The following is a 22,837-nucleotide window of genomic DNA, read 5'->3' as shown; positions in this document are numbered from 1 at the left end:
ATATATTGATATAATTTATATATATATAAATTATATATATTACTCCACCTTAAAATGTTTTCCATTCCCCTTTGTTAAGAGTTGAGACAGGTAATTTAGTTCTACCGTGTGGTAAAGATGAAGTGAGCTGTGCGGGCACCCTTACATATTGGTTGGTCTTTTTATCATGTTATAATATAACCATCTCCGCTACTACATGTTTATGCAGGCTGACTCCCACAGCCCAAACAGAAGCACAAAGCAGGCCCCCCCCGTTTTATTCAGGCCTGGCAGCCCCAAGCCTACCAGCCCACTTCTAGGACTAGAACACAAGGGCACGCGTGCCTGTGCTTCCAGCGAACCTCGCTAGGGGGCAGAGTCGGAACTAGGACTTTCTAACGCCTGTCGTAAAAGCGCGACGTAAAGCGGGTCTGCTTTATGGCAACTTGCTTCCGCCGTAAAGCGCCGCCGGCGAGCCCACGCCGGTGGGTGGAAGGAACCAACTTCCCGGTGGGTAACGCGGCTTTGGAAGGCGGGCTTTCTCGCGATGGGTAAACGCAGCAGCCGCAGCCAGAGCCAGCTGCTCAGCACCCTGACCAAGAAGCAGAAGAAGCATCTTCGGGATTTCGGCGAGGAGCATCCCTTCTATGACAGGTACGGAGGGGCCAGCGTCTTTTCCGGGGCGGGAGGCGGCGGGGAGCCGCTCCCCGGGCCGGGCCCGCCGGTCTCCCGGGGATGGCGAGGGGCAGCTCCCGCCCGTCCCCACGCCTCCCCGGCGCCCGAGTGCTCGGGGTGCGCCCCGCGGTGCTGCGCTGGGCAGGATGCTGGCGGCCAGCCGCCGGAGACGGGTCTTCCTACCTCTTGTTGAGCCCGTGGCTTTATGCCGGACCACGCTCCCGCGGCGTCGGCTGGTGTTTGTGCGGAGAAAGATTGTCCACATTGGTTTGCTTTTTCTTTTCTTTGAAGACTTGCTTGGGACCTTCGCACCGATGCGTGGGCAGTTGTGGGTTCCTCTGAGTGCCAGGCTGCTCCCACCCCTGGGCCGCTTTATCCGTGACCGAGAGGGATGTTCTAATGAAGACACTGGCTAGGAACGGTGAATCTGAGGCCTTGTATTTGCCAAATTGAGCCATCTTTTGGAGGAGGGCCAGTTGTTGTGTGACGCTAGTGCTTGTCATGGGACCTCGTGAAACTTTTCATTTGTCAGCTGTTACCTATTTGCTATCTTCTTACCATGGTAGTCCCAGTGCACGTGTTGTTTTTACATGACTATAGTTATAATGTGTTTAGAATGGTGTATATTCTGCCTTTGTCATTGATAGGTGTGTCATCAGACGTTTTCCTAATTGCAACATACTTACAGTTAAACGTTACCTGTTTCTTCTCAGGGTTTCCAGCAAGGAAGCAAAACCGCAGATTTGTCAACTGGTAATGCTTTCTACCTTCTTTATCATAGTTGGTTCTGGGTTGTTACTTTTAAAATTATCCTATCCTCCTATATAATAAAAGGCTAATATGCAAATCCACTGAACCGCTGAACGATTGGTCGCTGTGATGTGCACTGACCACCAGGGGGCAGACGCTCAACGCAGGAGCTGCTTTCTGGTGGTCAGTGCGCTCCCACAGCGGGAGTGCCGCTCAGCCAGAAGCCCGGCTCATGGCTCATGGCTGGCTAGCGTAGCTGTGGTGGCGTTCCCGAGGGGTCCCAGACTGCTAGAGGGCACAGGCCAGGCTGAGGAACATCCCCCTCCCCCCCTCCCAGTGCATGAATGTCATGCACCGGGCCTCTAGTTTGTAGTAATAAAGTTTGGCTACATTTCCATTCTTTTCAATTCTAGATGTAAGCTGTTATTTTAGTGATGTTGCTTCATTTTAAATGCAGGTGTCATTAAAGTGCCATGTGGTAACTTCAACAGTAACCAGAATTTGAACTGCTCTGAGGGATCAATCTATCAGAACCTGCTAGGGATGCTTACCAGCCTGCATTCTTTTTTTGTATTGTAATTTTCCTGTTGCTCCTTTAAATGGGCCAAATGTCTGACAAATAGGTTAGATCTCCATAACCTAAAGCTTTATGTTAGCTTTCTTCCCGGGTGGAACATTAGCAGTTCAAAGAGGATTAAGAGCTGGCAAGCATGCTTCACTTATTTAGGTGCGGTGCCTTTATTTAAACAAGGCATGTGGCCTGCCAGCCTCGAGTTTTTTAGGGTCTTAGCTAGATTAACTATTTTAAGTATATGTGGTGCTGCGCTTGCTTGAATCGATAGGATTGCGTATTTGCAGAAAAGCTCATTTTTATTTAGGAAAGTCTGAGCCTGTTATGCTATTGGCCTGATGATAGGCATAAGGTAGCAACGAGAACAATATAATTGTGTTTTTAAAATTCCCATTTTCCTTTTAGTCGGAGAGCTCAGATACTTCCAACTCTGAAAGTGAAGCAGAGAGTGAACCAGAACAAGTTTCTGGGTACCACAAACTACTCGCCACATTAAAGAATGTTTCTGAGGAAGATGAGGAGGAGGAGGAGGAAGAGGAAGAGGAGGAGGAAGAAGAAGACGAAGATGACGCTCTAGCTGAGGCAGAAATGAACAGCGACAGTGATGTCAGTGTGGAGGAGGAGACAGCAGCAGAGTCTGCTGGGATGCAGGAAAGTAAGTGTCTTCCGTGGGTTCATCCTCAGTGCCAGGACCATAGACAGGTTGCCCCCTGGGCACAGTGCCCTGTACTGTGTGAGTTTGGTGAAAGCATGTGGATCCAAAGCAGAGATTCCTAAACTTGTTGGCCTTAGTAATACCTTTGAGAGTCTGATGAAAAACCTAGGACCTTCTCGCGAGAAAAATGCAGAGGTAGCATTTTTGCTTAGGATTTCCAGGACTTCACCAAAGTTTCTCTTAATAGAGGAAAGAGAACGTAATTTTGCTTTTGCGATGGTCTCAATTTATTAAAGGGATTTCTGTTCCTCAGAGAAACCTAGTTTAATGGAAAAGAGACACAAATATACAAAATTTCTCAAGAAGCAGGTTTTCATGGAACAGCTGGATTTAAGGTGGTGAAGAGCTGCCGAGCCAGGGTAATTTAACAAGGGAAAGCATCAGAAGGGCTGGGATTGAAAGCTTAAAGGCACCCTCTCTCACTAAGAGTCCTAGGTTTCTTTTTTCTTTAACTTTAAAATCAACTTTATTGAGGTCTGATTTACATGCAATAAAGTGGACCCATTTTAAGTATATAGTTCAATGGATTTTGACAAATGTATACACCTGTGTTATTACCATCACAATGAAGCTACAGAACATTTCCAATAGCTCCAAAAAGTTCCTTCTCGTCCTTTTACAGTCACTTTCCCATCCCAGGCACCAGGCAACCACTGACCTGCTTTCTTTCACTAGAGATTAGTTTTGCCTGTTCTGGACGTTTATATAAGTGGAAGCATATAGTATGTAGCCTTTTGTGTCTGGCTCCTGTAGCTCCTCCTTTTGTGATTCATCCATAGTATTCTAATTCATTAGTTTTAATAGGATAAAAATTCATTGTCTCAGACGTAGAGGTGTTTTTTTTTTCCATTTTTCTTTTCTGTTTTGGATTTTTCAAAATCAAGTTGTTGTTTTTTTAATTATAAAAGTAACATGTATATTTACTGTAAAAATCCAAGAACGTAGTATAGTTAACCTATATCCCCACCACCTAGAGATAAACATGTTTAGCATTTTATATAATCTGCCAGGCTACTTTTTTTATAGATATGCATATAAGTATGAGTATGTACATATATTTGGGTGTATGTGTATAATGATCTCATACATTTCTGTTACTTAATTTTTTCTTTAGTAATATAACATGGACTTTTTTCCATGTGTGTAACTGGACTCACATTAGCTTCTTAACCGGATGGTATTCCATTGTAAATGATATGTGGTAACTTAATTACCCCATTGATAGACAGTGATGGAATCATTTTTTCCAGTAATTTCTTGTAAAACCCAGTGCTTTGTTGACTGTGTTACATGTAGAGTTTAATGTGCTTTGTCTAGTTATCATCTTGGAATAAGTTCCTAGAAGTGGAACTGGGTCAACAGTCAAGCTTAATCTTGAAATTTGTTTTCCACCTGAATTTGCTTAGAAGTAAATGATGGCAATGGACATCAGTGTTGAAAAAAGCTAAGGAATTAGATTTTATTTGTCAACAGACGTATCATTGTATTTACAAAATGTTTCTCAAAATTGGAGGTAACGTCTTACCTGCTGACCCCAAGGAAAAAGATGGGGACGACGAGCCACCTGGCACATCACAGCAAGAGTCGCCGGAGGAGTTTACAGATACAAAACACGAGTCACTTTTCAGCCTGGAAACCAATTTTCTCGAAGAGGAAAGTGGAGGCCACTGTCCTCTGAAAGCATCACAAGGTCAGAATTCATCAGGTGCTTAGCACAGAGGGTGTGGGTTCACACACACTAATCTCTTGTTACTGGAATGAGTAGCAATAAAAACAGATACTTTAGCAGCCAGATTGTGCTTTTCAATGGTTAGGCAGCATGGGGAGTCGGGAGTGAGGTGGGGGAGCTGCTGAGGAAAGCAGACAGCTTAAGACTGGTAGGAAGGGCGGCCAGTTCCCCAGGCCTCCGTTTCCACAATTGGAGACGTCTGACTTTCTTCCCATGTAGGGAAGGAAGAGAAAGGGGAGAAGTACTGTGCATTTTCCTCTCTACCTTCACTTGCTCTTCTCTGTCTCTCCCGCACCCCTCCCACCACCCCCACTCTCTCTAAAAACCATTGGGAAAATATCTTCAGGTGATGATTAACAACAAAATAATAATAAGAAGAAAATAAAGGAAAGAAAGCCACAGAGGCAGAAGAATTTGAGGGCCGTGTAATTCAAAATTTACATTTTGAAGAGGTAGATTGAAGGTACATCCTGTAATACCCCAAATTTCAGAATAGGAAGTTTTTTTGAAGGTTTTTGAGCTGGGAAGTAGTGTGATTAGAAAAGTGCTTTAGAAAAATGAACCTGTCAGAAACTTTCACGCTCTGGACTGGGAGAGGGTTTGGGGAAAGTAATGGGAAAAGGGTGAGTTAACATGAAGAGCAGCATGTCATTCGCAGGGGAAGACCAAAACATGCCTGCCATTTCCTCCAAGTGTTCTGACAGTCTCTGTTCCTCAATTAGATCCGTTTCTACAACATGTAAACACGGAGCTGAAAGAAAAGGAAATTCAGGCCGTTGCCACAAATCCCAAAACTACCCACGAGCTAAAAGTAAGTGTCGCTGGGTCAGCTCAGCACGGGGGAGGAAAGCTAGAAGTAAAGCAGTGGTCTTGGGTTTTGCGGTCTCCCCGAACACAGGACATACACCAGCGGTGGATGGCTTGATGGGGAGCAGGACACAGGGAGGCTGCAGGAGCCTCGAAGGGCACAGGTGTAGCTAGAAAGGGACTGAGAAGCTGGAGTGTGGGAGCCAGTCTACCTGTCTTACATTTCCTCGTTTTCTTTTTCGTTTTTAAATATATATATATTTTATTGATTTCAGAGTGGAAGGGAGAGGGAGGGAGAGAGATAGAAACATCATCGATGAGAGAATCATGTCCAGCCGCCTCCTGCATGCCACCTAGTGGGGATCGAGCCTGCAACCCAGGCATGTGCCCTTGACCGGAATCAAACCCGAGACCCTTTGGTTCGCAGGCCGACACCCTATCCACTGAGCCAAACTGGCCAGGGCCATTTCCTCAGTTTTGCTCCTGCTCAGTTGTGTGTGTGTTTAGTTCTGTACTGTTTTGTCGCATGAGTAGGTTCCCCTACCCTCCACCTCAATCAGGATGCAGAACATTCCCAGCACCATACAGATCCCTCCTGTTTCCCCTTGCCCCATTCCCAATCCTTGGTAACCACTAATCTTCTCCATTGCTATAATTCCTATAACACTGTTTGAAAAAGTTTGTCTGAATCATATAACCTCAGCATTTCCTACTCTGTAAGAAGAGCATTCAGGCTTGTGGTTGAGATTGAGATTACTGTAGATCACGAAAGATCTTGGTAAATTATAAAGTACTATGTGAATATGAGGTATTATAATTCATTTCTAACATAGCTCTTGCTCTCTCTCTCCTAGTGGCCCACTCTGGGTCAGCTTGTCTTTTCATCCAAGTTTCAGAAGTTGGAAACATTTAAACCCCCAAAGGACCTTGACCTAAAGGCACTTTATCTCCAGAAGCCCCTGGAATCCACTTGGACCAAGACCAACAGCCAATTTCTCTCTGGTCCCCAGAAATCAAGTAGCCCCTTCACACCGCTCCAGAAAGAGCTCTTCTTGATTATGAATTCTTACCAGGACTTGTTCTACCCAGAAAGGACCGCCCTGAAGAATGGGGAGGAGATCCGCCACGTGTACTGCCTGCACGCAATAAATCACGTCCTCAAAGCCAACGCCCAGGTGCTTGGCAACAACAGCAGGCGCCGGAGCCAGAAACTTGGGGTGGGCGACGATGACGACTTCAGGGACCAGGGGCTGACGAGGCCCAAGGTGAGTGGCAGCAGGAGAGCTTTGCCCTCAAGAAGGAGGCTGCAGGGCACTGCCATAGAGGTGCCTGGCACTTACTAGGCACTCAGGAATTTTAGTGATTAGAGTAATGAATGAGGCCAACAGGGAGCACATCGGATGGCCAGGTAGTGTCAGAGCAGTGCTCTGTGGGCTGTTTCTAACAGCGGCTCTAACTGGGACCTTGTGAGTAGGCGGTCCCTCCATGATAATTCTCCTTTGAGATAAATCCTGAACGTACATAAATAACGCTCTATTATCCATCTCTCCTCTGTGATTGTGGAGCTGGATGGGACCTTACTGAGCCTCTTGTTTAATCCCCACATGTGACACTGGACTGAGACCCAGATTCGTAGGGGCCTTGCTAAAGAGAGCCAGGAGGGGAGTAGCAGAGGTGGGGCGAGAACCAGAGATTCTCTTCACTAAGCCACAGAAATACAGAAACCTTGGAAAAGGGAAAATCCCCATTTTCCATTGTATAGTTATTGCTGCTTAAAGTGATTATATTTATTTGGGCTCAAACCCAAGCTGCAGGTGGATTTAGGGCTGTGATAGAAAACACCTTTAATTCTGTTAACTGTCCTTGCTGTTACGGAGCTAGATCTTATGTCGGCTGACCCCCCCCCCCCCGCCCCCCCAGCCTTTTTAGATTGTTCCCATTGAGCTTAATGAGCTCCCCAGTTTTAATACTGGTGTGGCTCGTGGAGTTTCTTTTTTCTTTTAATATATATATTTTTATTTTAATATTTTTTATAATCCTCACCTAAGGATATTTTTCCATTGATTTTTAGAGTGGAAGGGAGAGGGAGAGACAGAGAGAAACATTGATGTGAGAGAGACACATCAATTGATTGTCTTCCAACCAGGGCCAGGAGCCTGTGTCCAAGATACATGAATTGAACAGAATTGAACCTGGGACCCTTCAGTCCACAGGCTGACACTCTATCCACTGAGCCATACCAATCAGAGCCATACCAGTTAGGATGGCTCTAACTGGTATAAGAGGAAGGTAGAGAGAGAAACATCAGTGATGAGAGGGAATCATTGATTGGCTGCCTCCTGCACACCCACTACTGGGGATTGAGCCTGCAATACCTGCATATGCCCTTGACCGGAATCGAGCCCGGGACCCTTCAGTCTGCAGGCCGACGCTCTATCCACTGAGCCAAACCAGCTGGGGCTCTTAGAGGTTTGTTAGTCCAACTTCCTTGTTTGATTACTGGGAAATTGAAGCCTAGACACTTAGTGTCACAGTCGGGACAGTACTCGCCCCTCTTCACCCTCGATTCATCGTCGCTGCATTGAATCTCTGTCCCCCTCTGGCCATGCTGGTTGCCTTCTGGAGAAACTACTTCAGAGTCCTGAACATCAGGATTATGAGATTATGTCTCTCCATTTAGAATCGCAAAAAAGAATAAGAGACAGATTACCCAGGAAGCACATTGAGCATATGGTGAATTACATGATCTAATTGGGATTATTTCCACTGACGGTATTGTTTACAAAAGGGTGGTTAGAAATTATTTATTTTTTAAGCATTTTTGTTTTTCCCCTCAATAGTTGTAACTTTAACCTGCTTAGGAAATGTTTGGAAAACTAAGGCCTATATTTCCCATTAAAATAGGATCTTATTTCACAAATGTTTTATCATAATTTCTGAAAAATGTACTACAGAATGTCTAGAAAAGTAGTGATGCATTTGTCCCTTTCCTTGGGTCTTAATGTGTAAAAATACTAAGTTTCGTGGGAGACAGAAGTGAGTCACATTCCTCGCCCTCAAAGAGCTTTTATGTCCTTGGGTTTTTGCTAGTGGACTCCTCTGTTAAAGGCATTGACTTAGCCTAAAAGGTATTTCCCAGTTCTGCTTGAGAATTGCCTCTCCTGGAGCCATGAGATTGAAGTCCACAGGACGTGGTGCTGTGGATCTGCAAGTTGCTCAGCTTCTGGTACTGAGTCAGGTTCTGTGCAAAGGGGCTGGGGCCCCTGCTGTACAGAGGGCTCGTCAGCAGCACAGCCTCAGCAGGCTCACCTTGAGCTGCCCTTTCCGCTTTCCCACCACGGCTGCCGTTGCTCCCCCCACAGGTGCTGATAGTGGTGCCGTTCCGGGAAGCTGCTTTGCGGGTGGTCCAGCTCTTCATCAGCCTCCTTGAGGGCGACAGCAAGAAGAAAATAATTGTGAGCAACAAGAAGAGGTTTAACGGAGAGTACGGCTCCGATCCCGAGGAGAGACCACCCAACCTGAAGAGGCCTGAGGATTACGAAGCCGTATTTGTTGGCAACATCGATGACCACTTTAGGATCGGTAATTCCTCCTCCTCAAAACTGAGACCCTGAGGTGTGGGGGTCTCATAGCTGGAGGCTGGAGCCTGGAATTAGGCATCTTTCAGGGGTCACTGGCTCAGCCTCCTGACAGAACCAGCGTGCATTCGAGACATGTTGTTGGCCAGGGCAGAGAGTCTTGCTGAAGCTGATGGGGCAGACACTTGGCTAATGGGGTGCAGCATCTCTGAAGGCACAGATAAAAGGCACATGCACGTTATGACAGAAATGTCTCAGCACACGCATAGCTGCAGTGCGTAGCCGGTGCTGCAGGAGTTCTTGGGGAGCTGGAGGTGATGGGCTGAGGGGTCAGTCTGGGGAGGCTGAATAAACAGCATCTGCACAGTGGTGGACCTTCCTCCTGCCTACCACCCTCCCCCCCGCACCCCTCCTCTCCCCAACTATCGCCACACAAGACTTCCTGACTCCCACTCAACCATTCACACTTTTTCTTGTCTCTCATTGAGCTCCCAAGTACTTGGTTGGTTGTATATTAGATAGAAGTTCTTGGAAAATATTCATTAGTCAAATATGCTCATTCATCAAACACTTATTAAGCATCTGCTGTGCTCCAGGCACTGTTAAGAAGCTGGGGATACAGGAATAAAAGTTACGATGCCTACTGGTAAGGAAGTCCAGCCTCATGGGGGAACAGGCAATACAGAATAACTGTTATGATCAGAGGTCGCAGTGGGAGTCCTGGGAGCATTTAAAACGATCTCCTTACCCAGCGTGGGCACAGAGTGGTTAGGGAAGGCCTCCCGGTGGAGGTGCCATCTGTATTAAGTTGAAACCTGAGTAGGATTTAGCCAGTTACAAATGGGCATGGTCAGAGTGGAGGAAAAGATTTGGGACAAGAAACTGCATGTGCAGAGACCTCAGGGTGAATAAGCCGGGCACGACCTAAAATGCACTCAGGCTTCAGCGGGGTGCATGGGGACAAGAGCTGAAGTGCAGTTCTAAACACGCGCCTGAGTGCGTGATGAGTCTGCAGCTCAGAAAAGAGACGTGGGCTAGAAATTGGTGGAGAGGTGATGTTAAAACCCTGGTTAGTGAATAAATTTACCCAGAGCTTTATGTAGAGTGAAAGTCGCACCTGAGGGTGAATCAGGGATTTGTGGAAGAGCTCTTTGGATCTGGAAAGATCAGTAATGATAGAAATGGAAGTCAGCGTTCGAAAGCACCAGTGAGGAAAAGGACATTTCAGGGAGGGTGTGTTCAAAGTGCTGCTTATGCATTCATGACAAGAAACACTAAAGTGCCATTGAATTGTGACTAAGAGTTATTGGCGACCTTAGCAAGAGCCATTTCAGTGACTCCCGAGCATCAGAGGCCCGGTTGCGGTGCATTGAGATGTCAAAGTAGAGGCAGTTTTCTGGAGAAGTTTGACGGTAAAGGAAAGGAAGAGAGTGGGAGCCAGCAGGGACCACAGGTGCAAGGGAGGGATGATGATTTTAATAAGTCAGTTTGAGCATGGTCTATGCCAGTGATGGACAACCTTTTGAGCTTGGTGTGTCAGACTTCGCCAAAAAACTGAGCATAACTCGGGTAGTGTGTCATTTTGAGGAAAAAACTAACTCCAAGACTCTAGTCGCAAATGTTTCATCTTAGGAGCAGCAAATGTTTCATCCTCGGCACGCGGCCGCGTGTCATCAGAAATGGTTATGCGTGTCAGTGCTGACAAGCGTGTCATAGGTTCGCCATCACTGGTCTATGCTAAGGGGAAAGGTTGGGAAGGTACAAGGTTGGGGTGCTTGGAGAGGGTGGGAGCTAATGGCGGGGTAGGGATGAATGAACTGATGTGTACTTGGCTGTTTTGTGCAGGAGTGGCAATACTTCAGAGAAGCATCCGGCTCTATGCCCCCTTTTACTCCTCGGACATCCTCATTGCCTCCCCTCTGGGCTTGAGGACCATCATTGGCGCAGAAGGGGAGAAGAAGAGGGATTTCGACTTTTTGTCTTCTATTGAGCTTCTCATCATTGATCAAGCTGACATTTACCTGATGCAGAATTGGGAGCATGTCCTGGTAATGCTGGTCATTACATTAGAGGGCAGGAAGCTCTGGTTTGTCCTGTGGGGTTAATTGAGTCTAGATTAAAATGCAGGGGTAGTTTGGAAACAGGGACATAGTCCACATTTTCTAATTACCCACAGATTGGTCAGTAAACTGTCCAAAGAGACAGAAATTCTTGTCAATATTTTCAAATCTCCAGAAAAGATTTCCCCTGAAAGGTCACTTCTGCTAATAGACCTTTAGTGTGGCCTATTCATCCTGACTAGAAGTGTCTTCATCCGACATAATGCCTCTCACGGTTTATGGTTTCTTTGGGTTTGGTCTTCAGTGGAGATGGGAGAGCATTGTTCACAATTTCTTTTTTTAAAATATATATTTTTATTGATTTCAGAGAGGAACGGAGAGAGAGAGTTAGAAACATCAGTGATGAGAGAGAATCATTGATTGGCTGCCTCCTGCACACCCCACACTGGGGATCGAGCCCACAACCTGGGCATGTGCCCTTGACTGGAATCGAACCTGGGACCCTTCAGTGCACAGGCTGACGCTCTATCCACTGAGCCAAACCAGCTAGGGCTGTTCACAATTTCTTAATGTGAGATCTTGTTTTGCAGAGAAGTGCAGATGTCTTTATTCCTCTACTGTAATTTTTGCTGTAATTTTTATTTCTCCCTCTCCATATATTCTGCAGTGTTGTCAGTTTTAGGATTAAAAACCTATGCTTTGGAACAATCCTTATCACGGCACTATAGGTGTGGTTTTTTGTTTTTTTTTTAAGGCATATGAGAACTTACCTTTCCCACAAGCCCAGGGCTTGTAAGAAGTTTGGGACAAAAGGGAGTAATTATTTATAAAGGAGAGTATAACTTACAGTACTCATTACCCTTCAACAATGTTACAAGATAAAAGTTTAAATAGAAAAGACATGATAATGGTTCATTGTCTTTCATTTGAGGAAGAGGCATGTGTGGTGGCTCTAGGAATGTAATGTTTTGAGAACATGTCATTGAAGGACAGAGGCTCTGTTTTCCATGTCGTTTTCCTTCTTGACCAAGTGTGGGACTGAGGAGCATTTCCTCAGTAACCAGGGGGCATTTCCTTTTAAAGGAAAGTTTCTGTAGGTACCATTTGATCCTCTTCAAAAGGTCCCCGAGGTGGCCAGTTTCAGCTTATCTTCTTGGGGTTGTTCGCTTCACTATGGACAAATCACTCACTCATCTGAGCCTCAGTTTTCTTGCAGTTTGGGAGATGACAGTACGTACTTTTTTTTTTTTTTTTTTAAATATATTTTATTGATTTTTTACAGAGAGGAAGGGAGAGAGATAGAGTTAGAAACATCGATGATAGAGAAACATCGATCAGCTGCCTCCTGCACACCCCCCACTGGGGACGTGCCCGCAACCAAGGTACATGCCCTTGACCGGAATCGAACCTGGGACCTTTCAGTCCGCAGGCTGACGATCTATCCACTGAGCCAAACCGGTTTCGGCGACAGTACGTACTTTATCCATGGGGTTAAATAGGATGACAGACTTGTAAAATGCGTAGCAGTGCCCAGTTGGTAATGCTCAATAAATATTAATGGTAGTGTGATTTCTGTTGAAAGCATTTGATGAACCACATGAACCTGCTGCCCTTGGACTCACATGGGGTGGACTTCTCTCGAGTGCGTATGTGGAGCCTCAATAATTGGTCCAAGTACTATCGCCAGACACTGCTCTTCGGGGCCCTGCAGGATGCCCAGATCAACTCCGTGTTCAACAAGTACTGTGTCAATGTGCAAGGCCAGGTGCGTTCTCCCCCTCTGGGTCTCCTGAAGCCTTTTGTGTCATTTGGGTCATGAGGAGGAAGGAGAGGAGAGAGGAGATGATGGCGACAGCTCGCCGCCTAATGCTCTCATTGACTCCTGGCAGGTGGCTGTGAGGAACGTCCCGCTGACAGGCTCCATTAGTCATGTGCTGGTGCAGCTCCCGCACGTCTTCCAGAGGATGGAAGCTGAAAACCTAGCTTCAGTGATTGACGCCAGGTACCTGTCCCTCCCAGTGGCATGCCAATTTACAGCTGGGTTCCATGCTGGTTTTATAGATTACCACTTACCAAATGAGATGAGAGAATTGAATCCAGTCATGCCATTGTTAGAACAAGAAACCGAAGCCCAAAGAGAAATGGTGCCTTGACCTAGTTCCCATAGTTAGTGGCATGGTTAATAAGGTAAATCAGTCCTTTCCCCTAGACTGTGGCATTTTTAAGTTATATTACTGCTTAATGCTGCAAAGTATCCCAAGGCAACAACTTAATTGTAAGCCCTTCAGGGCAAGAACTATTTTTCTGATTCTCTCTGTATTTTCCCTTCTCATTGTGTTTAGTCAGGGGCACCATGGTAGCAGAATGGTGTTTAGCATGTAGGTGTTCAGCAAGTATTTGTTGACTGACTGATGACAGAATGAATGAGTGAATGAATGAATATGTGATATGGTTGGATAATTCCTAGAATAATTTTCTGCGATAACCAGCACTGCATCTATTCTTTATGATAAACGGTATTAGGGCTTATTTTTTTAATGTGCTTATCAAGGTTTAATCTTACGTAATTGCTTTTCGATGAGGTGAGCCATATTGGCCTCTTGGGGGAGGTAGAGAGAGGTTTCGACTTGCCCAGGTCACTCAATTAGTGGGGACGCTACAGGCTCACCTCTAGACCACTGACTTTGCCCTTTGCCTTTCCCAATCAGGTTTAACTTTTTCGTGAACAAGATTTTGCCTCAGTATCGTGATGCAGTCATGTCTCACACGCTCATCTATGTCCCCTCCTACTTTGACTTTGTGCGTCTCCGAAATTACTTCAAGAAGGAGGACCTGAACTTCACGCACATCTGCGAGTACACCCAGAAGTCCGCTATCTCCAGGGCCAGACACTTCTTCCTGCACGGGGAGAAGCAGTTTCTGCTCCTCACAGAGCGCTTCCACTTCTACAAAAGGTACAGCGGTGCGAGGCTCCAGGTGTTGTTTCGGAGGGTGTGCGGGGGAATGCAGAGCAAATCACGGGCTGCTCTGAGCACACAGCATGGCGGCTCACGCTAGGCTTTTTGGCGTTACAGGACCTGCCCTCACTCTGCCTCCTGCAGGGAAGCCAGGGTGTGGAGGCTTGGACAGACTCTTTTGGTTGCTTAGTTTCCTCCCTAAATGGGCATTGTTGAAAAAGGAGATAAATGAGTGACAGCAACATAACGGTGTATAGATCTGGAGTGGTCCATACTCCAGGTACTTTCTTAGCTGTGCTTGTACACCTCGGAAAGACAGAGTTGAATAGCTCTTAACTGGGACAGCACAGTGAATACAGGAAGGGGAGGGGCCTGTCATAGAAGCTGTTGTGTGTCGAGATGGAGGCGAGCACCGTGTCAGTGTTCAGAAAGGTTTGTGTCCTGAGAAGGTAGGCATGCACTTACTTCCTCACCCAGGAGAACCAGGGCCAGGGCCCCTTGATGTTTGCAGAGGCAAAAGGTGAGCAGCTTAGAGGTGATTATTTAAGGGTTTCAGCCTCTGTTTAGCTCCCCCACCATGTGACTTTGAGGAAATAAGCCAGATTGGCCTTTCTAAAAAAACAGTTCTAATTGTGTTGGGTGTTGGCATGTTGAGCCTTCTCTTACTGTCTGGGACAGTTGCAGCCCTTTGTTTCCCCAGTTGTTTGGCTAATTCTCTCTGCTGCAAATGACAAAGCCTTGTTTGAACCCTCATCCAAAAGAGAAGGAAATCGTGTCCTGATTCCTTTTCCTTCCTGATTCACAATAATGTCCAATGAATGTAAGTTCGGTCTGTACTGTTTTATTCACTCGCAGTCCTATATGCCAACAAGGGGCATATTTTCTCAGAGAAATCTTCCTGGCTTTGGAGCGTATCGGATGATGCATCTTGACATTGAATCGCCTATATGCTGATACTAGGATGGTGCTCCCCAGACACGCTCTTGTTACCAAGATGGGAGGGAGGAGCCCGGCAGCTCTCCGGCAGAGCGGGCTGCCCTGACGTGACCTCTTTGGGTAGTCAGCTGACAAGGTGATCTGAGTGGAGAGTGGAGAAATGGCTATAATTGTGTTTCGTGGGCTCCATCCAACTGACAAGGCTGTTGGCCAAAGTGTTAATGAATGCCTCTTGTTGACATTATTTGCTTTGTTCCAGAAGGTTCTTTTCATTCATGTTGGAGAGTGATATTTGGGGGGAGCTTGTACTCAGCAGGTCTTAAGAGCCCTTGGTTTTCTATTAGCTTGACAGATGAAAGCCAGCCCTTGCGGTAATGTGGGTAGGCTGGAAAACTTCCCGGTGTGTGTCTTAGCAAGTGTGCTTTAAGCTGGGATGAAGACTGTCCTCATAAAGCAGCTGTTCAAGGAGAGGGCATGGTGTCCTACTTAAGAGAAAGGAGCCCTTCCTCTTAAGTAGACAGGACAGCCCCCTGTCTTACACTGTTCATTTATTTACCAAACCATGTTTGCCTGCAAACTCATGAAGACAAACCTAGCATGACCTAGCAGGTGCCATTTGTTTTATACCCTGGGAAGGTTAATAGATGTACCTGTGTTGAACGGAAAAAATGTGTTTCAGAGTTCTGCTAATTATCTCTGGGTTCCCAACTATAGAGTTTTTTGCTTGAGAGATCACCAAGGTGATGATGGGTGTTTTGATCAGCAATGCCTTTGTGATTTGATTTTTTATTTGACCTTGGAAAAAGTACATGTGTTTTGAACTGTACTATCCAACTCTGGATAAAATTCTGTATTTATGTTCTCTATGGAAGTAGGCAGTGTTAGAAATATTACAGTTTATTTGTGAGCCAGTAAAAAAATATTCAATCTGAAGATTTATTTTCTTTGGGGGATATGAAACCAGTAGAATCTTAGGATTGGATGGGCACTCTGTCAGGATGGCCCTCCAGGGAGAGGGAGCAAGTTCTTTTCTGAACTTTACCTGTGGGTTCCACAACAGGGAGGATTGCCAACCGGGGGCAAGTCAGAAACTCTGGAAGTGCGATTCCTGGAGTTGGGAAGAGCTTCTGGGGTATTTCTGAGTATCCCCTGCTCCTACATGAGAATCCCGGTTCTAGAAGTGGTAGGCCTGTTCTCTGTAGACCAAATGGATGAGCCAGCCGATGGCCTGACCAGTGGTCAAGTCTTTTTGATGACCTCCCTCAGCAAGCATGTAGCTTCTAAAACAACATTCTTTCATTTAACCATAACACCATTATCATGTCAGTTGGCATTACTACAGTAATATCATGTAATATGTAGTGTCTATTCAAATGTTGCTGGTTGTCCCCAAAATGACCATTGTGGCTGTTTCCCCTTAGCCCAGATTCAGTTAAGGCTCAGACATTGCATTTGGTGAACGTGTTTCTTTTATGTGTCTTAGTTAACAGGCAGGGACAGTTTTGCTTCCCAGAAGACATTTGGCAATATCTGGAGACATGTTTGTTGTCATAACTGAAGGGTTATTCTGATGGCCTCATGGTTCTAGTGGGTCGAGGCCTGGATGCTACTAAACGTTCTACAGTGCACAGGACAGTGAATTGTCTGGCTCAAAATGTCAGTAGCGCCGTGGTGAAGAAATCGTGACCTAAAATAATTCTCTCTCTTTTTTTTTTTATGACATTGACATTTTTTGAAGAGTCCAATCCAGTTTCCTGTAGAAAATCCCACAGTCTCAATTTGTCTAATTGTTTTCTTATTTAAACCAGTGGTTCCCAAACTTTGCTGTACATTAGAATTCCCTTGCCAGGTCGTACCTCAATGCCAGTTAAATCGCAGTGCCTGGGGCTGGGACCAAGCATAGATATTTTAAAAAACAAACAGGTGATTCAACATCCAACAAAGTTTGGGGACTACTGATTTAGGTGAAACACTTTTTGGTAAGAATTCTACCTAGAGGATGTTGTCTACTTCCCACTGCACCTTATTCATCCCATTCTTTGTGATGCTAAGTGTAATCACTTGATCAAAGTTGACCTGTTCTTCATCCATCTCTCCATTGTAAAAATACCTTTCCTATGTAATTAATGTTATCTATGGGGTGTGTATTGCTTCTTTTAATGGCTACATAGTATTATATTATATGGATATGTAATTAACCCAGTTTTCTTTTAATAGGATTATAGGTTTCCCCCTCTATTTTATGCTATTATATAGTACAACTAAAGGCCTGGTGCATGAAATTCGTGCATTCAGGCGTGGGCGGGGGCGGGGGGGGGGTTGGTCCCCTCAGCCTGGCCTGCATCCAGGAGCCTTCGGGGGACATCCTTAGTGCTGTTGAGGAGGAGGAGGAGGAGGAGGAGGAGGAGGAGGAGGAGGAGGGGGAGGGGGAAGGGGGAGGGGGGAGGGGGAGGGGGGAGAGGCTCCCACCACCACCGCTGCGCTCGCCAGTGGTAAGCCTGGCTTCTGGCTGAGCGGCACTCCCCCTGTAGGAGCACACTGACCACCAGGGGGCAGCTCCTGCGTTGAGCGTCTGCCCCCTGGTGGTCAGTGCACTTCATGGTGACTGGTCATTCCGCATGATTTGCATATTAGCCTTTTATTATAATGCCAAGAACATCCATATGCATAGTTTTTGTGGGGGTTTTTTTATTGTCTAAAGTTTTACATATGTCTCCTTTTTCCCCAATTGACCCACCCTGCCATTCCCACCCCGGGCAAGCCCCCACCACCCCAGTGTCTGTGTCCATTGGTTATGCTAATATGCATGCATACAAGTCCTTTGGTTGCTCCCTGCCATTTGTCTCTGGATCTATTCTTGTTCATAAAGTTATGTTGATCATTATATCCCACATATGAGTGAGATCATGTGATATTTATCTTTCTCCTACTGGCTTATTTTGCTTAGCATAATGCTCTCCAGTTCCATCCATGCTGTTGCAAATGGTAAAGTTCCTTCTTTTTTATAGCGGCGTAGTATTCCATTGTGTAGATGTACCACAGTTTTTTAATCCACTCATCTGCTGATGGGCATTTAGGTTGTTTCCAGATCTTAGCTATGGTGAATTGTGCTGCTGTGAACATAGGGGTGCATATATCCTTTCTGATTGGTGTTTCTGGTTTCTTGGGATAAAGTCCTAGAAGTGGGATTACTGGGTCAAATGGGAGTTCCATTTTTAACTTGTTGAGGAAACTCCATACTGTCTTCCACAGTGGCTGCACCAGTCTGCATTCCCACCAGCAGTGCACGAGGGTTCCTTTTTCTGCACATCCTCGCCAGCAGTTGTTGTTTGTTGATGATAGCCATTCTGACAGGTGTGAGATGGTACCTCATTGTTGTTTTGATTTTCATCTCTTGGATGATTAGTGACTTTGAGCATGTTTTCATATGTCTCTTGGCCTTCTGTATGTCTTCTTTTGAAAAGTGTCTAGGTCCTTTGCCCATTTTTTGATTGGATCATTTGTCTTCCTTTTGTTAAGTTGTGTGAGTTCTCTGTAAATTTTGGAGATTAAACCCTTATTTGAAATATCATTGGCAAACATGTTCTCCCATGCCCTGGGCTTTCTTGTTTTGTTGATGGTTTCTTTTGCTGTGCAGAAGCTTTTTATTTTGATGTAGTCCCATTTGTTTATTTTCTCCTTAGTCTCCATTGCCCTAAGAGCTGTGTCAGTAAAGATATGCTACGACATATGTCTGCTATTTTGCTGCCTATGGAGTCTTGTAGGATTTTTATGGTTTCCCATCTTACATTTAAGTCCTTTAGCCATTTTGAGTTTGTTTTTGTGTATGGTATAAGTTGGTGATCTAGTTTCATTTTTTTTGCATGTATCTAACCAAATTTCCCAGCACCATTTATTGAAGAGACTGTCTTGACTCCATTGTATGCTCTTGCCTCCTTTGTCAAGTATTAATTGAGCATAATGGCTTGGGTCTATTTCTGGGTTCTCTGTTCTGTTCCATTGGTCTGTCTATGTGTCTGTTCTTGTGCCAGTACCAGGCAGTTTTGAGAACCATGGCTTGGTAATATAGCTTGATATCTGGTATTGTGATCCCTCCAACTTTGTTCTTTCTCAGTATTGCTGTGGGTATTCGTGGTCTTTTTTTTGTTTTTTTTATTCCAGATGAATTTTTGGATAGTTTGTTCTAGATCTTTGAAATATGCCGTTGGTATTTTCATATGCATAGTTGATGACATAGTTGCCTAGTTAATTCCTTAGGATAAATTTGAAAAGAAAAACTTGGTACCTCAAAGGCTGTACACAATTAAAAATTTGCTCTGCATTACCACTTATTGGCTCACTCCCATGTTCCCCTTATCTTCCCTCCTACCCTCTCACCCCTGCCATCCAAAATACACAATAATTTATACACTGGCCCATTTCTACAAAACCCCGCTTGTTACCAGTGACTTGGTAGTCAAAATGATAGCCTCATTGTTTTAATGTATTTTTCTTGCTTTTCTGTGTTTTTTTGTTTGTTTGTTTTTTGTAATTGTCAGTTAAATGTAGAGGCTGAGGCCAGTAGTACTTATGTCCAGTCATACCTCTTTGTGTGAGGCCACTAGTGTGTGAGTTGGGAATCTAGTCAGGCTTTGGTTGTTACTATAGTAACCTAGGATACAGCCCAGATGATGGCTTCATGTGGAGCAGGGCCTTTCTTCAGTGTCCTGCTCGCTCAGCTTTCACCAAGGCTGGTATCCAGTGGCAGAGGAGGGTCTGCCTCCACACTCCCGCCCCTCCCCCAGCAGCAGGCTGCCCCTGCTTACCCACTGCAAGGCTTAAGGCAGGAGACGGGGCTCTCTGTCCAGCTCGGTTTTTGGCAGGCCTTGCTCATTCTGGGTTTTGGAGGTGGGACTTTCTCTGGGTTCTTGCACACCCTCATGGCAAGAGTTCCTGCTTCTCCCCTGTGGTGGCAGACCTTTGCTCACGGCAGTGGGATCTCTGGCCGAATGGGTTTCATGTTGTTTCCCTAGGAACAGGCCACTGTTGCTCTTTACTTGGTGTAAGTTGTGGGGATGGACGGAGTTGGGGGATGGTTACTGCCCCTCTCTTAGGGCAGATGACTTTTGTTTCACCTCCCCTCCCCCATCAGCAGTTGACCTTTGCCTTCTCCCACTGGCTTCAGGTTTTTGCTTCATGTAAGGTATGGGTCTGGGAAAGTTCGTATAAGGGTTCATGTCTGTACCACCAGTGAAGGCCTGTGGAAAAGAGCTCATGAGTGCCCAGCTGGTGTGGCTCTGGGTTGGTATTGACCTGTGAACCAGGAAGTCATGGTTCAATTCTCGGTTAGGGCACATGCTCAGGTTGTGGGCTCGATCCCCTAGTAGGGGGCATGCAGGAGGCAGCCAATCAGTGATTCTCTCTCATCATTGGTGTTTCTGTCTCTCTACCTTTCCCTTCCTTTCTGAAATCAATATATAATATATATAGCTCATGAGCGAATGTGAACTAAGGGAGTGTCTAGGAATCCCAGGAAAGCTAAGCTATCATCCAAGCCCACACTTGTCCTTTAAAAATTGCTGAAAGTGTAGCTGTTTTCTTCCTGCCCACTTCCTTGGCAGCTTCTTTTTCCTCTTGCTCTCTGCCAGAGGGGAAATAGTTCTCATGTCCTCTTTTCAGAGGGGCTTGTCACTCTGGAATAGTCATTAGTGGCCTGAAGCTGGCCTATCCTGGCTCTTGAGATTTCATTACATGTCTCTTCCCAACTCCAAGTTCAGCAACATGACATTGGTAGCTTGAAATAGACCATGTGGGAGTATTTACACCACAGAAATTGGCAAATGCTTCAAATCAGTACCCTCCCTTCCCAGCACCCCATCCAATCAGTTCACCTGGTTGCCTCGTAACATCAGCTGTCTAGGCTCAAGAAAAACGCTTTCGTATATGATCTGGAGTTTTCTTGTTGGTATGGGAGCAATGTTCTTTTGAGTTTCCTACATCTGAAGTGGAGCTCAATGTTTGTTTTTGTTTTAATAACTAGCGAGGTAGAACAGCTTACTCAAGTCCATTAGCCATTAGAATTCCTTTATGGAAGGTGATGTTGCAACGTGAACCAAGGAACGGGTTGCAGTTACAGTTTGAAAGAGGAGGGTCTCCAGAGAGATCAGGAAGAGCCGTGGGATAAAAAGGCAATGAGAGCTTGTTCTCTGTGAACAAAATAAAATTCCCAGGGGAGTCTATAACGTCAGCAATGTGTGAGCGAGACTAACAGGAAAAATCAGAAACTTGTCAACATACAAAATCTTTGTTATGGTACCCCAGAGGGAATGATTGACCTCGACCCTAACCATATGGTGAGTCCCTAGGGTCCACCACTCCCTCCTCCCTCCCACCACCACTGTGCAGCAGGGAAAGAATTGCATGAGCTGTTAAACTAATTGCTTTCCCATAATGCCTAATGGGTCCTCAGGCAGGATTTTGTAAATGGATGAACTTGGGACATCTGCCATGGCGTTAACATGTCTGTAGAGTGACAAGAAAAGACTAATGGGAAAGCATTTACAGTTTATGCAGTTTATCTTATGTGCTGGCTCTGACCTCATCTTCATTACAGAACAGTCTGTGCTGCCTGATTATAATAAGGATAATGTTAAATTGTAAGTGCCTGCCTTTTAAGCTTTCTATGACAGACTGCTAATCCCAAGTCTACTATCTTCTCTACTCTACCTCAGAGTATACACAAGTCTACCCAGAGCAGACTCAAGAAATGTGATTTATTTTATCATCTCTTAAGCCAAATATTAGGAATTCAAATATGTTGTCACAGAAATAATCCCTTCGAGCTCTAGTGAGCGTAACCTTTGGTCTGTTATTGGTGCCCTTGTCTTCCCACTCGAGACGCAGCGGCCGGAGTGAACTGCGCCCCTGCAGATCTCTTAGGTAGCTTTCCTGTACGTTTCTCAAGTAGACCTGGCCTCTCTTTCCCCTTCTGACAGGTACACTATAAAAGGCATCAGGAACCTGATTTTCTATGAGCTGCCAACATATCCCCACTTCTACAGCGAAGTCTGCAACATGCTGAGAGCCGCCACCAGAGGAGAGGAAGCCGCCTGGACCTGCACTGTCCTCTACTCCAAGTACGATGCCCAGCGGCTGGCTGCGGTGGTCGGCGTGGAGCGGGCCGCGCAGATGCTGCAGTCCAAGAAGAACGTCCACCTCTTCATCACTGGAGAAAGATGAGAATTGGTTGGGCAGGAAATGGTATTTGGCGTGACACCTAGGCTTGATTCTGTGCACGTGGACCGGATTCTGATCACTTCTATGGGACAGGGACTGCCGTAAGGAAGGAGCACCCAGCAGCATCATGTCGGACACTTCTTTTCAGGTCACGTGTCCCCGAAAAGTTCAACGTAAACCAAATGTTGGTAACTCCCATCTTCAGGAGGAAACCAATGGGAGGGACTCTTAGAAGTTGATAAAGCAGACTTCTACTTGTGAATATTTTTTTAAGCCATAAATTCTTTTATTGTGATTTTACCTCTAATTTATTACACTTGGTAAATTTGTTCAGATTTGCCTATTTCTGTTTGGTATTTTCTTAAAGTAAGGCATACGTGTCATTGCTTGTGAGAACTGGTGATGAGAAATTGGAAGACTTCTCGCTGCTGAATATCATCTTAATTTTGGATTGCACAGGTTTTGTAGAACGTTATTTTTCCCCAACCAAACTTTAAAAACTGTAAATATTCTATTTTAATTCAACCTAGAAGAGTGCATTTATTCACTGATTTTTTAAAGTCACAGTAGTAAATATTTTAGTTAAAATATACACTAAAAATATTATATAAAATAATTTCTATTTTGTTTCAAGAAATAATTTTATAAAACTCTTGATGTTGAAATATCCATCTTCAACCTCATCATCTTCATCGTTATTGTAGTCATTCTTTAAGTTGTATAACAGATAAAAAGGAAGTGGTACTTTTTGAAATATTTTTAAACAAAAGTTAAAAGTACAGAACCAGAACCATTTGAAAGTAAGTTGTTGACTTGATGGGCCTCTCACTCCTTAAAAACCACCGAAGGACATTTTTTCTATGGA

General features: G+C 45.2%; 1 protein-coding gene across 1 annotated transcript; it reads left to right on the top strand.

The window, feature by feature from the left end:
* Positions 1-479: 479 nt before the first annotated feature.
* On the top strand, positions 480-22,529 carry UTP25 (UTP25 small subunit processome component). Its single transcript, XM_079761137.1, has 12 exons — positions 480-633; positions 1,368-1,407; positions 2,381-2,630; positions 4,204-4,380; positions 5,142-5,230; positions 6,081-6,491; positions 8,589-8,808; positions 10,650-10,852; positions 12,447-12,629; positions 12,754-12,866; positions 13,573-13,818; positions 21,732-22,529. Exons 1-12 carry the CDS (start codon positions 527-529, stop codon positions 21,973-21,975), a joined length of 2,283 nt encoding a protein of 760 aa, XP_079617263.1. The 5' UTR covers positions 480-526; the 3' UTR covers positions 21,976-22,529.
* The last annotated feature ends 308 nt before the right edge of the window (positions 22,530-22,837 follow it).

The sequence above is a fragment of the Cnephaeus nilssonii genome (genome assembly GCF_951640355.1).
Source record: "Cnephaeus nilssonii genome assembly, chromosome: 21".
In the NCBI taxonomy this organism is placed as follows: Eukaryota; Metazoa; Chordata; class Mammalia; order Chiroptera; family Vespertilionidae; genus Cnephaeus; species Cnephaeus nilssonii.
The sequence above is the reverse complement of the archived record's forward strand: the minus strand, read 5'-3'. Positions and strand labels throughout refer to the sequence as shown.